The sequence below is a fragment of the Podarcis erhardii genome, assembly GCF_964252035.2.
Source record: "Podarcis erhardii genome assembly, chromosome: 2".
Taxonomy (NCBI): Eukaryota; Metazoa; Chordata; class Lepidosauria; order Squamata; family Lacertidae; genus Podarcis; species Podarcis erhardii.
In genome coordinates, this window is record NC_138498.1 from 59,459,768 (window position 1) to 59,474,118 (window position 14,351).

At 41.5% G+C, this 14,351-nt stretch overlaps 2 protein-coding genes across 4 annotated transcripts in view; both read left to right on the forward strand.

Annotated features, from left to right (window-relative positions):
- Positions 1-955: 955 nt before the first annotated feature.
- TXNDC15 (thioredoxin domain containing 15) lies at positions 956-7,454 on the forward strand. Of its 3 annotated transcripts, none has more exons than XM_081850424.1 (6): positions 1,091-1,229; positions 1,556-1,938; positions 2,823-3,310; positions 4,287-4,450; positions 5,041-5,171; positions 7,194-7,454. In XM_081850424.1, the coding sequence occupies exons 2-6, from the start codon at positions 1,866-1,868 to the stop codon at positions 7,388-7,390; spliced, it is 1,053 nt and encodes a 350-aa protein (XP_081706550.1). In that variant the 5' UTR covers positions 1,091-1,229; positions 1,556-1,865; the 3' UTR covers positions 7,391-7,454. The 3 variants fall into 3 exon arrangements, with proteins under 3 accessions (XP_081706551.1, XP_081706550.1, XP_081706549.1); XM_081850423.1 differs by having other exon boundaries at positions 1,093-1,229; positions 2,820-3,310; XM_081850425.1 differs by lacking the exon at positions 1,556-1,938 and having other exon boundaries at positions 956-1,229; positions 2,820-3,310.
- Positions 7,455-9,298: 1,844 nt separating this feature from the next.
- Positions 9,299-14,351, forward strand: part of PCBD2 (pterin-4 alpha-carbinolamine dehydratase 2) — a 36,825-nt gene continuing 31,772 nt past the window's right edge. The window contains exon 1 of the mRNA XM_081850448.1: positions 9,299-9,452. Coding sequence (XP_081706574.1) covers positions 9,357-9,452 — 96 coding nt within the window. The 5' untranslated portion in view covers positions 9,299-9,356. The remainder of the gene's footprint in view (positions 9,453-14,351) is intronic.

Below are 14,351 nucleotides of genomic sequence, written 5' to 3' on the forward strand. Positions count from 1 at the left end.
AAATAACCAAATAAATTGGCTTCCTTAATATTATCACAACAGTATTTCTTAGAAGTTATTTTTCTTTCATAATAATACTGAGGACAATATTGTCAAAGCACCAAAATAGCCATACATTTAAAGCAGATTATTTCACTCAAAGAATTCTGGGAACTTTAGTTTGTTAAGAGTGCTGGGAATGCTAGCTCTTTGAGGGATAAACTATAGTTCCCAGGATTTTTTTGGGGGGGGAGGCAGTGTGTGCTAAATGTGATTTAAATGTATGGTGTGTATGCTTAGTGTCCCTTCTAAGAGACAAAGCTCCTAGTTCACTGAAAGGGAACATATTTTGCATGTAAAAAGTTCATTTTAACATCTCTACTAAAGAGCTCTACTTGCCTACCTAAAGGCATAAGCTGTGTCAGGTAACCACTGGTCATAGTTTCTTCTGCTTTATCACATTCCGAAAGATCTGTATTATTGCAGTCGTATGTTTTAGGAGGAGACCACGTTACCATTGCCTGCCAGCACACTCAGTATCCGAAATGTTTACTGCTGTTGTCTGGGTGCAGAAATTGAATCTCCTTACAGCAGGTGTTTTGTTTGTTTTGCTGCTGCTGCTGTAATGAACCCAACTTTAGGAACTTCTACTCTTCTACGACACTGATACTGCAACCCATTTACAGAGCCCCAAACTGTATGAAGATGTTATTGCCTGTGTCTTAATTAGGGGGAGGCGTTCAAGCTAGATCAAACTAACATCAGCTTCCGTCGAATCAGTAGAATAATATAGGTAATATAGTATATTACCGTAAATAAATAGTTGCCTCTGCAGCAGAATACTCGCCTGGAGGCTGGGCAAAGTATTCTGCGGGTTGTAAACAATGTTGCCGCCTCGGGTTGCAGAGTGCTGCGGAATCGATTTTGGTTTAATGCTTTAAACACTTTCAATTTGCGCCAACTATCGTAAATTCATTGTTATTGCTTGGCGTCGGCAGTGGGTATTGTTCTTTTTCCTCCCTATGCATTTAGCAGCCCTATAGCGACCGCTACAGGCTGCATTGCCCATGCAGCCAGAACTGCGCAGTTCTATGCCTCCTTTTCCTTTCAGGCTGCCTCATGTTTCTGGGAGACGCCCGGTTTCGAGCTGTCCCTTTTAGACGGCCCCTCGTCTGGTTTGGATTCCGTTTCCGGACAGACCCAAGGTGGCAGCCACAGGCAAATCGATAATGACAAAGGCTCCTCCCACGGTAAAGATGGCAGCCGCATCGGGGATCTCTATGGGGATTGCCACAGGGAAGGAAAATCCCGATTTTTATCTGAGCTCTCCTTAGTTTAGATCTGTGGCGGAGAGACAAAAGTACCAAGGCCAGGATTGTCACAGAGCACCCTGCCTCACTCGAGCTCTCTTCCCACCCTCGTAAGTTGGTGGCAGATAAACTGAACTAATAATAATAATAATAATAATAATAATAATAATAATATACTCCGCCCATCCGGCTGGGTTTCCCCAGCCATCCCAATCTGCAATACGGCGATAATAATAACAGGCACTTTATTTCTTCTTGCGCAACAGTTAGAAAACGGGGTAGACAGACACAGTGCTGGCAAATCATGACAAGGGCAAGGTCTCGGGTTTCTGCACTGCCGCCTGCCGCCGAACGAGGCACAGTCGGGCCCTCGAGAGAAACAGTCAGGACATCCGGTCCGCCAGCGGACAAAAGGATTGTTCAGGCTCCATAGAGTTTGTTTGTTTTCGTGGTGCCCCGGAAACGGAAGAGAGGGGAGAGCGGAAGCGGCTGTTGTTGGACTGGACCTTGTTTTCCGGTTGATCCGCCGGGTCTTTTTCTTGCCCCCCTCTCCCAGCTCCCCCCTCCCTTGCGAGGATGATGGTCTTGTCCTCGCGCGGGCGGGGGCGGGGCCTCTGGCTGGCCTGGCTGCTGGCAAGTCTTCTTGCAGGTAAGGAGGGCTCGGTTGCTATGGTAGCACCGCCAGGGGAAGGGGCAGCTGAGCGGAGATGCTGAGGACAGGCGGCGCGCCTCCTTCGTGCACCTGTGGGGAATGGGGGCGGGGGGGGGGCCGAGCCAGCTAGGCTCGCGTCGCCACCCCTTGCTGCTGCTGCTGCTGCTTTTTTAAATGCTTTGGAGAAGTAGGAAGCAACTCCTGAGTCTCCTGTTCTCTCTCTGGAGATCAAACAAGATAGGGCAGAAGATAAAATGTAGTCTTGCGCTTGGGTTGGGAAACTTGCGGGCCTACGTGCGACTTCGTTTGATCCAGCAAACCAAGCGCTGCTTTAGCTAGGCTGCATGCATGCTCGGGAGCAGATGCCTAAGTGAAATATCTAGTGTTGTGTACTCTTGTTTATAAGCTTGAAATGTGCTTGCGGGTCCTAGGGGATTTGGGGGTGGGGGGAAGCAGACCATACAATTCTGAAGTTGCCCACTCCTGCTGTAGTAGAATCTGTGGAGTGGTAGCCAAAGTTGAACTTGCATTCTTGGGTGGCAAGATTCTATTTTTTTGCTGTATGTTTCTTTTCTGTACATATCTTGGATGGGGTCTGTTTTCTACAGTACAAAGAAAGACTTCATAAAAAATGACACTGGGCTTTGGTCAACAACACTGAATATTTCATGCCATGCTGGTATTTATGGTGAGGTGAGGGTGGCAGCGGTTGCTGCAGTGTGTGAGCCTCACTTGAACGGTTTGCTTTCTTTGAGCCCCCTCACTTCACACATTGGATTGTAAGTTCCACCCACTGCTGCGTTGTTGCGTTGCATAAAGATAGATGTACTCCTATTGTTCAGCACTAAAGATGTTATATGTTCTTGCATTTTTTGTAGCAGTAGCTGAAATGGAAGAAACCACTGACGCGCCATCTGAAAAGTTAAGTGAAACTGCTGTACCATTCGCTGTGAAAAGCAGTTCTGTACCTGCAAGCAGCGATGGGCCTAAAGAATCGGTACAGTACAGGACTGCAGAGATAGCTGATGCTATGATGGGTAGCAGCATACCTGCAGCTGAGCCTGTAGTTCTGTCAGTTGTTCCAGGTGAGTCCAAGGAGAGACATGTCTTGGAGCATGACACCGGCACCTGTGATGCAGCCGTTGATGGTGAATGCAGTACGCAGGGTATTGTTTCATTTTTATCTCAACCTGGGTCTCCTATACAAGAGCAAGTAATAGATTCACCTGTAGTTCTGGAAGCAGTGCATCCTTCATCAGGAGAGGACTCTAATAGCACAGATGGTATGAAAACCCCAAAAGTGAATTGTGAGGAAAGAAACATTACAGGGATAACAAACTTCACATTACAAATCTTGAATATTTCACAAGTAAGTGGAAAGCACTCTAATTGATTTTTATATATATTTAAATTATTTTAATTTAAGAGTTTTTTCATTTGTCTTCTTATTATCAGAATTCTTTGTATAAATGTGGATGGCATAACTTGCTTGAATAAAATTATTCAGGAAGAAAAAGGATGGATTCTATGTATATTCTGTATTTGTTTTCCTCAAGCCTGAAGGCTGCATCTTATACTACTTCCCTTACATCTCACTTTAGACCACCTCACTTTTTCTGGCTGGCAGGACAGATAGTTATCTCCCTACCCTCTAGTGGGCCAAATTTGGCAGGTGGGTGTGGGAACAGTTGTGCATAGCCATACTGGACTCTCTGCAAACTGCCACACACTGCTCCTTTCAACTTCTGATTTTGGAAGTTGAAAGGGACTATGGGGGCTGCTTCAAAGAGCAGTCCTAGGAGGGAGAGGCAATTTCTATTTCATGGAAAATGCTTCTTCCTCCTTGAGCAAGGTGCGTTCCTATTGCTTATCAGCTGCTGCCTTACTCCAGCAAAGAAATATGCCTTGCTCCAGTAAAGAAATAACCGAGGTTGCTTTAAGCTGTTGGTTGCTCCTTTGGAAGCCCCACTCTAACCAGTATGACATTGGGTGGAGGGTGGGTGTATGGGTGAGCAGGTGTGGGTCCTCCAAATTAACCTGGCCAGCCAAATTTGGCCTATGTCTGGGATGAGGTTGTGGGTTGTGTCTCTGCTGATGGTGGCAAGTAGGTGAATGTCAAAATATCTCCTGAACTTCATGGTTGCAATGTAAGTTAAAAGCTCCCTAAGTCATTTAAAAACTGTTGGGCAGGTAATAAGTTTTTTTAACCTGAATTGACCAAGTTCACCTTACATGTAGAAGTACTTCACCGCCTTGTTGAGATCAGGATAATTAACATGAGCAATACTAGGTTAAATAAGTTCCCATTATGACTTTAAAAAGTCACCTTTCTCCTTCTCTTTCAGGATTTAATGGAGTTCTTAAATCCAAATGGCAGTGACTGTACCTTAGTCCTGTTTTATACTCCTTGGTGCCGTTTCTCTGCCAATCTGGCTCCTCATTTTAATTCTTTGCCCCGAGCATTCCCAACTCTTCATTTCTTGGCATTGGATGCCTCTCAGCACAGCAGGTAATTTTTATATCCCTCTCTTTTCAGGACTACTGTACCATCTTCATGTTTTTTAAATCAGGGTTAAGCAAATGTGCAGAAGAGGACTTTTTCTTGAAAAGTGCATATTAATTTAATGATACTTTGTCTATAAATTTATTTTCCAAAATTTAGGCTGTTTTAATTGCATACATTCTGCCCAGTTCACACTAATCCACGTGCCCATTATCAGCACTTAGCAGAAACAACTGAAGACATTTTTGTTCCCACAAAGTTTCCCAGCTGGATGAATATGTCTCTGCTAAGGTTGTCTACTTTGTCTTGTTTTTAAACTCAACTTCTGTTTTCAACTGTTTTTAGCTGTTTTTATTATACTTTGTACATTGCCTTTGGCCATATGTGGGAGGCAATTGATTAACAATACTATCAATTTTCTAGAGCACCTGTTTGAGTCTAAAGTGTGTTGTGACCAAATGAATATATTTCTTCTGCTGAAATTAGCTATGGTTCCAATTTTGTATTGAAAAACGCTCAGTTATTTTATCATGGGGTTAAATGCAAGACATATTTATCAAAGCTAATTCTTTATTTGTTATCTTATGTCTTCACAGTTTATCAACCAGGTTTGGAACTGTGGCTGTTCCCAACATCCTTCTTTTTCAAGGAGCTAAGCCAATGGCAAGATTTAACCATACAGATCGAACCTTGGAAACACTGAAATCTTTCATTTTTAATCAGACAGGTAGGATTTATTTACTCATTTATTTAATATATTTATATTCCACCTTCCTCCCAAGTTGGGATTCAAGGCAGCTTACAACATTTAAAAACATCAGTTATATAATACAGAATAATAAAAAGAAACTCATTGACAATAATTAAAATGCACTTCAGCGTATTTAAAACCAACAATTAAAATACAATTTGTCCTGACAGCAGCCAAGTGATCAGCATCTTCTGTACCTTAGTTTCCAAAGGTTTGTCTGAAGGGAAGCTAATCTCATCTCTCTTAGGAGGGGATTCCACAATTTGGGAGGAGTCGCAGAAAACACTTACTCATGTTACCACCAATCATGTTTCTGATGTTGATGGGACCAAGAGGAGGTACTGACCCAAGCGTCTTAGAAGCCAGGCAGGTTCATACAGGGATATTTCGGGTAGCCTGAGCTCAAGCCATATATGGCTTTATAGCCATCACTTTGAATTGTGACTGGGAACAAACCAGTAGCTAGTAAAGTTGTTTTAACAATGGGGTAACATGCTCCCTGGAACCAGCACCAGTCAGCAGTCTGGTTGCAGCATTCTGGGCCAGATGAAGCTTCTGAACACTTTTCAAAGGTAGACCCATATGGAGTTTGTTACAGTAGTCCAAACAGGATGTAACCAAGACATTTAACAGATTTTGTAGTCTGATAGCCACATGCCTTGCTGGATAAGTCCAAAGGCCCATCTAGTCCACCATCCTTGTTTTACAGTGGCCAACCAGATGCCTATGGGAAGCCTGAAGGGAGGAACCAAATCCAACAGTACTCTCCCTGTTTGTGATTCCAACTCCCACCTACAGCTAGTTTTAAGATGTTTATTGTATGATCTCCAGGAACATTGAGTTAAAATTTCAGCCTTAATCAAGGTGTGAAATTTTGGGGCAATACAGAATAAGGCTCCATGTCCCAGGTACAAATTGATTTGGGACTAAGGACTATTGAGCACAGTAGGGATGCTTCTGAGTAAAAATATGCATGTGGGACCTGCAATAAAATGTGATCTGGAGTGCTTCTGTTTGGTGTTACAGCAAGCCGGCCATACCTTGTTTCAGAGGACATTCTGTTCCGTTCTCTCTCTCCAGCCCTCTCCCATTTTCCACTCTTTTTTCCAATTATTGGAGGACCCCCAGGCATTCCAATCTCTCCCTTTTCTTTCTAGTAGCTCTGAGTAGCCATCAACTCAGCACCTGAGTATGTTATTACAGCCAAATCCTGTCCTATTTGGTAAGGTGGATTAAGAATCCTTCAGCTCTTGTGTGGTAGCAAGAGTTGGGAATATGATAGGTATCGCCTGGAGAATGTAGGTGATACATGGGGAGAATGCAAGAGGAGAAGGGTAACTGTTTCAACAGTTATCTCTTCTTACCTATGTTAGCAGTGGAGGAAACCCAATGTCTTATGTGTTCTACAGAAGATGGGATAGTAAGTTGGGATACACTTTTATTTCTTCCTTACATGCTGCAGTGAATAATAAAGAAAATGAAGATAGAAATAGACTTACATAAGCAAGCTCTGGTCACCACTGACTCATGAGAGAAAACAATAAACTTTTCCCTCTACCGGTGTGTTTACAGATCTTTATCTGGGCATAAAAGGGAACTTGTCAATAGAGTTTCTGTTGCTTTTCCCCTGGGAAGCTGAAGAACATACAACTGAAACTGTAGTTGGCTAATTAAAAAGCTGTTATTAAAATAGGAGTTGTAAGCTTTCGTACTGGTACATTTTCAGGGAGAGGTGGAATTAGAGCTGTTTCCAAATGACACTAAAATACTTCAGTTTGAGAGAGTCATATTTTACGTTACAGTTAGAAATACCTATTTATTTAATGCACCAGAAGGCTATAATTCAAAAATTACAGAGCTCTGATGATGTTCTAGCAGCTGGTAGTTTAAATTGCTTAGTCCTAAATTTAAAATTATAGGTGTTTTGTGCAAATATCTATACATAATGTTGATTCTGTTCAATCTTGCGCCACACTAATAATGAATACTTTTTTTCAGGAATAGAGCCCAAGTCTGATGTGGTGGTAACTGAGGAAGATCAGGATGGTCCCCTGCCTAGCACACTGACTAGAGGCATAGACTGGCTTCTTTTATTTTCTTTATTGTTCCTCATCAGCTTTATCATGTATGCCACGGTCCGGACAGAGAGCATCCGGTGGCTAATACCTGGTCAAGATCAGGAACATCAGGAATGATATGTGAACTGAGAACTTTGTTTTCAGAACAAGCTAAACAACATTAAATTAAATGGTGGATCGACTCTTTGTGATTTCTTGTTAGGCAGGACCCTGTATTGTTAATCATACACCACTCAGCAGAAATTCCTTGTGATACAAATATGAAAATGCACAGCTGGAAATTGTTCATAAAGTTGTTATGAGGGAATGACAAAAATATCTATACCTATCTGATATGCTTAAGTTTTAGGAACTGTGTGGTGTCTTTTGGGGGACATCTGATGATCTCTAGTAATACAAATGGATTGCTGCTTTCTATTTAAAAAACAAGGATGCTTATCATCTGTGAAAACTGTTGCAGATGCAGACAGTTCTAATAGGAAAAGATCAGGTATAGGTTTAAGATGCAGCTTTTAGAAAGTTTCCTGAGCCACCCTAGATGGTCATTTTAACTATGCTAGATTTGGAGCTGCAACAATTGACTCCCATGTTTTCCCTACAAAGTAGGGAATTTGTAAGAATTGGCTCTCTTGTCAATTTGATGCTGTCACACATGTGGTGCTATGATCACAGTATTTGGATGACAGTTCTGCTGCTAACATGTCAGAGCTTTTAGTAAGGTTGCACTGACTACTGATACACAAACTTGACATTTATTTACGGCTGAACTGGGAATTATGTTTTAGCGTTCTAAAGGGTCAGAAAACACGAATGGGAGGAATACACATACATGATAATAAACATACTTTTCACCCCATATTCCATGTTTTGCAATGTTAATGTAATTTAAGCGCTATTGTGAACTTAGATAACCTTGAAAGGGTGTATCTCTACTTGTTCATGTTACTGTTCTTATTTTGATGTGTTATATAAATTAGTATGACTTTTTAAGGGTAGCCAATCCAATCCAATGAAGCTAGCTGCATTCCACATTCTGTACTACAGCAGCACCAAAGTTCTATGGCATTTTAGAGATTTCTGTATCATAATAAATCCATTAACATCCAAATATCCTTTTGGGCATCTTCAGTGGTGGTCTTTGCATGGTTTTCAGTGCAGAATACTAAAATGCTTTAATCACACAAGGCACCAGAAACCAAGAAATACCTAACGAAGCAACTGTAGGTTACATTCAGCTCTGGAGATGGCTGTGGTCGCTGTCTTCTGTCCACATCGGTTGAAGTTCAGGTGTATTCATCAAGCTGGGAGTTGGGTGTACAAGTTGCTGGATCCTTTGCATCCTTCAAATGTGCAGGTGGAAGAATTAGCCATGCATTTGTGGCGTAGCTATTGCCCTGCAATCCTGCAGTGGCAGCAGACTTCCTCTGTGGTCAGGTAAACTTGTGAGTTGTCTGCTGAGGGTAATGAAGATGGGCAAGTACAATAAGAAAGTCTGTTTTCCTTTCAAGAAGCCCTAGGCAGTAGGGACAGAGCCAGGTGCTGAGAAAGGTGGCAGCTGTTGTGGGAAAACAGGCGGCTGTTTTCTGCGCCTCACAAAGGACACGGCCGGTGGCTCAAACCTCTGGCAGAAGATTTCACCCCAACACTTTTGCTCTTCTAAAAATTGTTATGCTGTGAGAGCTCAGGCCAGGCGGTCTCCAAGCGACCCCCTTCCCCCCATGGAGGCTGACTCAGGCTGGGGTAGCAGCAGTGCAGAAGAAGGCCAAGGGGCTAGATGCGCTTGCAGCGGTTCTCAACCTGTGGGTCTCCAGATGATGTTGAACTACAACTCCCATCATCCCTCAGCTCTGACTTTGCTAGCTGGGGTGATGGGAGTTGTAGTTCAACATCTGAGGACGCACAGCTTGAGAAAGGCTGCAGGGCATAAGGAAAGTAAAGTGGGCGGGGAGAGCGACGGCTTCTCGCGCTGGAGGTTTGCCTTCCATCCCGCCTCTCCCTCAGCCGGGGGGAGGGGGAGTGGGCGGCGCATGCGCTTCCCCGTGGGAGGCGGCAGGTGGGCGGGCGGAGAAGCCACGCCGGAGCCATGCGAGGCGGCGCCTGGGCCGGCCTGAGGTGGCTGCGAGCGGGGCTGACGTCCGTGGCAGGACGAGGCAGCGGCAGAAGGGAGTGCTCCGCTATGGTGAGAGGTTGGGCGGCAAAGAAGGGAAGGGGACCTCGGAGGGACTCTCCTCGCCCGGGCAGCAGCGTCACTTGGGCGGCGTTGGGTTTCGTTTCTTAACCCCCCCCCCCGACTTCTCGGCTTCCCCTCCCGCGCAAAGTGGGTCCCGGGGACCTTTTGGTTTATATCCGCCCGTGCATTCATTCATAATGGGATTCCTCCGACAAGCATCTAGAGTGATTCATCGGGCTTTCCCGCGCCCCACTTTCCGACCCAGCGAGGGAGGCTTGCACCAACTTTTGCTCTTCTCACGTTTTGGATTCGGAAAGCACGAGCCTTCCTTTGGAGAGCAAGTGCATTCAAATAGGTCTCCTGTGTTTGGTAACATTTCCTACCAGATGCTCACTGAGGTGCAAAACCCAGTGTCTGGATTGTGCCATTTAAGATTTGGGAGGGGGATTCACGCGAAGGAATGCAGGTCAGGGAGAACAGCAGGTTTAGAAGTCTTGGCACACTGACGTTTCCTTTTCTGTGTTCATGTCCAGTGAGTTCAAGTCCACCTCCTGCCTCAATTTGTGCAGCTCAGACACAGGTTTACCATAACCACCTTAATGACAATTAGGCTGCATCGCTTGGGGCACTTCCAGACTGTCACTACTTTTGAGTAGGATACAGCCACATACTGTATCTGTAAATTCATGTTGCACAGTTAACATTGATCTTGTGCAACGAGCCTGCTCAACACCCCCCCCCCCCAATAATTTTACACTGGAAAAATATAGAATAAGAGTTGCTCGATTCAACTTCATATCTCTCTTGAAACAAATCAGAATAAATGCAGGTGCTTAGAAAATAGCCAATATAACTGAAAATAATTTTTTTTGTAATGGGTTCTTTCCACACATTAGTGTGAACACCGGATGCTGAACACAGTAAGCAGTGAAGATGTATCAGTCAGCCCTTCTGTAGGAAGAAGCAGGGAATTTTCACCAATGCAACATATTAGTGGCCTGGTGCCTGTTTGTTTACTCAGAGGTAAAACTCACATCCTTGAATTCAGAAGTACAAATGGCAAACTTATTTAAATTGGCAGGGAGCCTGTATGTTAGTTGCAGGCTCATCAGTACTGAATAATATTAAGGGATAAAGATAAGGCACATTTTGAGCAATGCAGAGATATAGTATAATGAAATAAGAAACACTAGGAACCTATCGCTATTACACAATGCATGGTAGATTATGTTTAAAGGTAAGAATTCCTCAAAATTTAACTCGTTTGTATCTCGCCTTTCCTCCACTGAGCTCAGAATGGGAAAAAAAACATTTCCCCATTTTATTATTATAGCCTTAGGTACTTAGGCCGAGTAAGTGACTGACTTAAATTCACCCAGAGCGCTTCATGGGTGAGCAGAGACACCTGTGACTGTAGAAGCACTTTTAAACATTTATTTTGCTCTAGGGAAATGCCTGGTGCCTCAAAATACGGAGAGCTTACCATTTGCAGTAGTAATTGAAACAGAAGAATAGAATAGATGAAATCAGGCATATAATTAAGGATTTGTGTCTGAATAATATTGACTTGTACTTGCATAAGAAGCAGAAAAATCAATTGCATATTCTTTCTGTCAGTTCTCTTTGGTACAAATTTCCCTCCTTAACGGAGTAATTTATGGGGATGTGAGTTCAGCACAATTATACATGGTGCAAAATTCAGCAGTCTGAAAACTTCAGCATTTGTTTAAATGGCAGTGAGGGGACACCAAATATGTTTCTGGCCATAATTTTTGGCAAGTGGGACTTGAAAATGTGGGGGCAATTGTTGGTAAACACAAATTTGTGTATGGTTATTTTGCATAACATGCCTTAAATATATACTGAGTACATTATATAACAACTAGACAGAGAATTTTATTAGCTAATAAAAATATGTAGTTCAAGATATATGCAGCCCACAAATAGGACCTGAGAAATGTGGGTTTGGGATCAGCCTCTCCAGTTTCAGCTGATTTTTGTCTATGTAGATCTTCCACAGAGTCTTGAAAGCTTCATTTGAGAATGTAAATTCAGAATGAGTAAGTCCACTACAATTAAATATTGCCGGTTGGGGGGGTAGGCAACGGACCTCTGGGTTTATATGAGGGAGCCATGCAGCCCTAAGAAGCCTGAGCATTCCAGTGGTTTTAATCCCTCCTCAGCTTTCTTTATGATCAAAGTAGATTTCTGTTAGCAAGTACTTGTGATCATCATCAATTTCTTTCCATACCACAATCCACAAAATTGTACCCAAAGTGGCTCACAACATTCTGCCCATCTGGCTGGGTTTCCCCTGCCACTTTGGGCAGCTTCAAGCACATATAAAAACATAATAAAACATTAATATAATGAAATAATAAAAACATAATAAAACTTCCTGATGCAGGACTGCCTTCAGATATCTTCTAAAAGTTGTGTAGTTCTTTATCTCCTTGAGATCTGATGGGAAGGAGTTCCACGGGAAGGGCGCCACTGCCAAAAATAACAACCACTTTTAATTTTCTTAAAAAATCATTTTATTGTAGGAGTCATTTGAATGTTTTAATTAGTAAACTTGGATTTGGAATTGGTTAGAAGAAAGTTGGGTCTGAGTAAAAATTGCAATAGGTTGTATCCTTGTGGTCTTTTTCAACTTTACAATGTTAGTCCTACTTAGATAATTACGGTACTTAGTCCCCCTTAAAAATAATGAGCATTGGGTTTCCTCTGAGTAGAGCTTATTCAGATACTACCCAGTGTTGGTTTGGGTTACACTCTGTAGTAAAATATACATAGGTGTACAAATTGAAGACCTGGGATTTAGCCTTGACTGCCAGAAATGTGCCCTGTGTGCTTAAGTGAGTCATGTGACAGAGTGGTACCTCAGGTTCCTTCTTTGTACAAAGAAAAAAAATACTGCCTTCCTATGTCACAGACAAGTTAGAGATCTAAATAAACTGCTGGCTTCCACAAATACATAGGAGACACTTTCAAATAGACTAGTGTGACAAACTACCCAGACATGGTTTTCCTGTGCAAAACTGCTGAAGAAGGGCATGGAATTTTGTAACATCAAAAGCAAACAGTATGTGGACATTGAATTGTCAATATTGGACAAGCAACTGAAACAGCCATACTTGACCCCGTGATCTTGTCATTGCAGCCTACCTCATAACTGCTTTAAAGATGGTCAGCAAATAAAAGTGATCACTTATAAATAATCTGGGAAGCTAGAGTATGACATCCACCGGACCTCCTATATCAGTAATTCAGGTATCAGAGTGATGTCAGAAAAGAATGGAAGGATGACCACTTATTTGATAACAGTGCCCTTTGGTTCAGACTCCATGAAAGCGTTTGAAACCTCTGTCTGAGGCTTAAAATCATGATCCCCTTGCCCTGTTTATCCTCATATTCTTCACATGTGCTTATTATATTAAAGTATTGTTCAGGTTGTTTTTTTAAAAAACCCCTGTGTAATTGGAAGTGATAATTTTTTTATTATTTTTATACCAAAAATATACACAGAGAGACAAAACACAAGCTTGAAAAATATAATATCGCTGCAGTCTTATGCATGTCTACATAGATGTAAGCCCCATTAAGTTAAATGGGTCTTACTTTCATGTAAGTGGATTGTAGCCTAACTATATTAAATATCAATTAAGATTCCAAAATAAAAAAGAAGCACTTTCCCCCCTAAATATAATTTATATTTTGAGAATAACTATCTCACCAACAAATCCTTTCACATTAAATTTGAATAGTAATTATTAACAGGCTAGATATAAAATTTGTAACCAGTCATTAGGCTTCCAAAATTTGTAATTACTACCAACCATTTAATATGCAGTTAATTTGATTAAAATATGTAGTTAATTTGATTAAAATATGCAGTTAATTTGATTAATTTTTAAAGGTTGAATAAGTGATTTCTAAAACTTCAAAAGTAATCCTAACTGCAATAAATAAACAAACAAACACATACATAAATATTGGACTCTGAATATTTTAAGGACATGAGAAATACAATACTATCATCTTGATAGTTAATGTAATGCAATGGCCATTCCATAATCAGTTTCACTTGTTTCATCTTGTGCGCATGAGCGATGCTGGAAAGATAATTGAACGTATAAATGAGGAATATCTATAATTCTTTTTATAGAACCAGTGAAAGCATATTCTTGCTAACAAGAAATCATTTAATCGAGCTAAAGGGAGGGGTTATTTTTTGCTGCACAATTATGTTAACTATAGATTATTTGTTTTGTGAGGGATTTTTTTCTCTCTTTCATGTTAAGTAATGTTTCGTACTTATTTGTTTCGTACTTATTTGTTTACATTTATTTTGGTGTCTACAAAATGTTTTGTAATAAAGGAAAATTTTAACAGCCTGTTTTGCTTTATATTATCGTGAATCACTATTGAGACTTGAAATAATACAGTGCCATCTAGTGGGTAAGCTTAAATTTTCATGCAGCAAATCTAGCTGCTCAGATAAAGGATTCATTTTTAAAAATTGTCCATGGTTGAAATATATATGAGTATGAGGTTGAATTTTGAGGTTTACAGTGTGATCTTATACATGTCTTCTCAGAAGTAAGTCTCATTTACTTCATCGGGACTTCCAGGTACATGGGTATAAAACTGGAGGCTTATAGTGCAACCCCAACTGTGTCTACTCAGAAGTAATGCATATTCTGAGAAAATTCTGAATTTGGATATCAGAACATTTTTCATCCCCAGTTTAACAGTGTGGGATGCTTCTGTTCAAGATCTTCACTGTTCCATTCCATTTCCACTCAGTTTTCCATTCACTCAGCATTCTGTGGGCACAGAACATGCTCATTGGGTGGTTTTGATGTTTGTGTGAACACACTGATGCTCAGCACCAGATATATTAAA

Coding starts and splice junctions, on each gene's coding strand:
- TXNDC15 (XM_081850423.1), top strand. CDS start 1,866: ATGATGGTCTTGTCCTCGCGCGGGCGGGGGCGGGGCCTCTGGCTGGCC. Junction 1,939..2,819: donor GCTGGCAAGTCTTCTTGCAG/GTAAGGAGGGCT, acceptor CATTTTTTGTAG/CAGTAGCTGAAATGGAAGAA. Junction 3,311..4,286: donor AAATCTTGAATATTTCACAA/GTAAGTGGAAAG, acceptor CTTCTCTTTCAG/GATTTAATGGAGTTCTTAAA.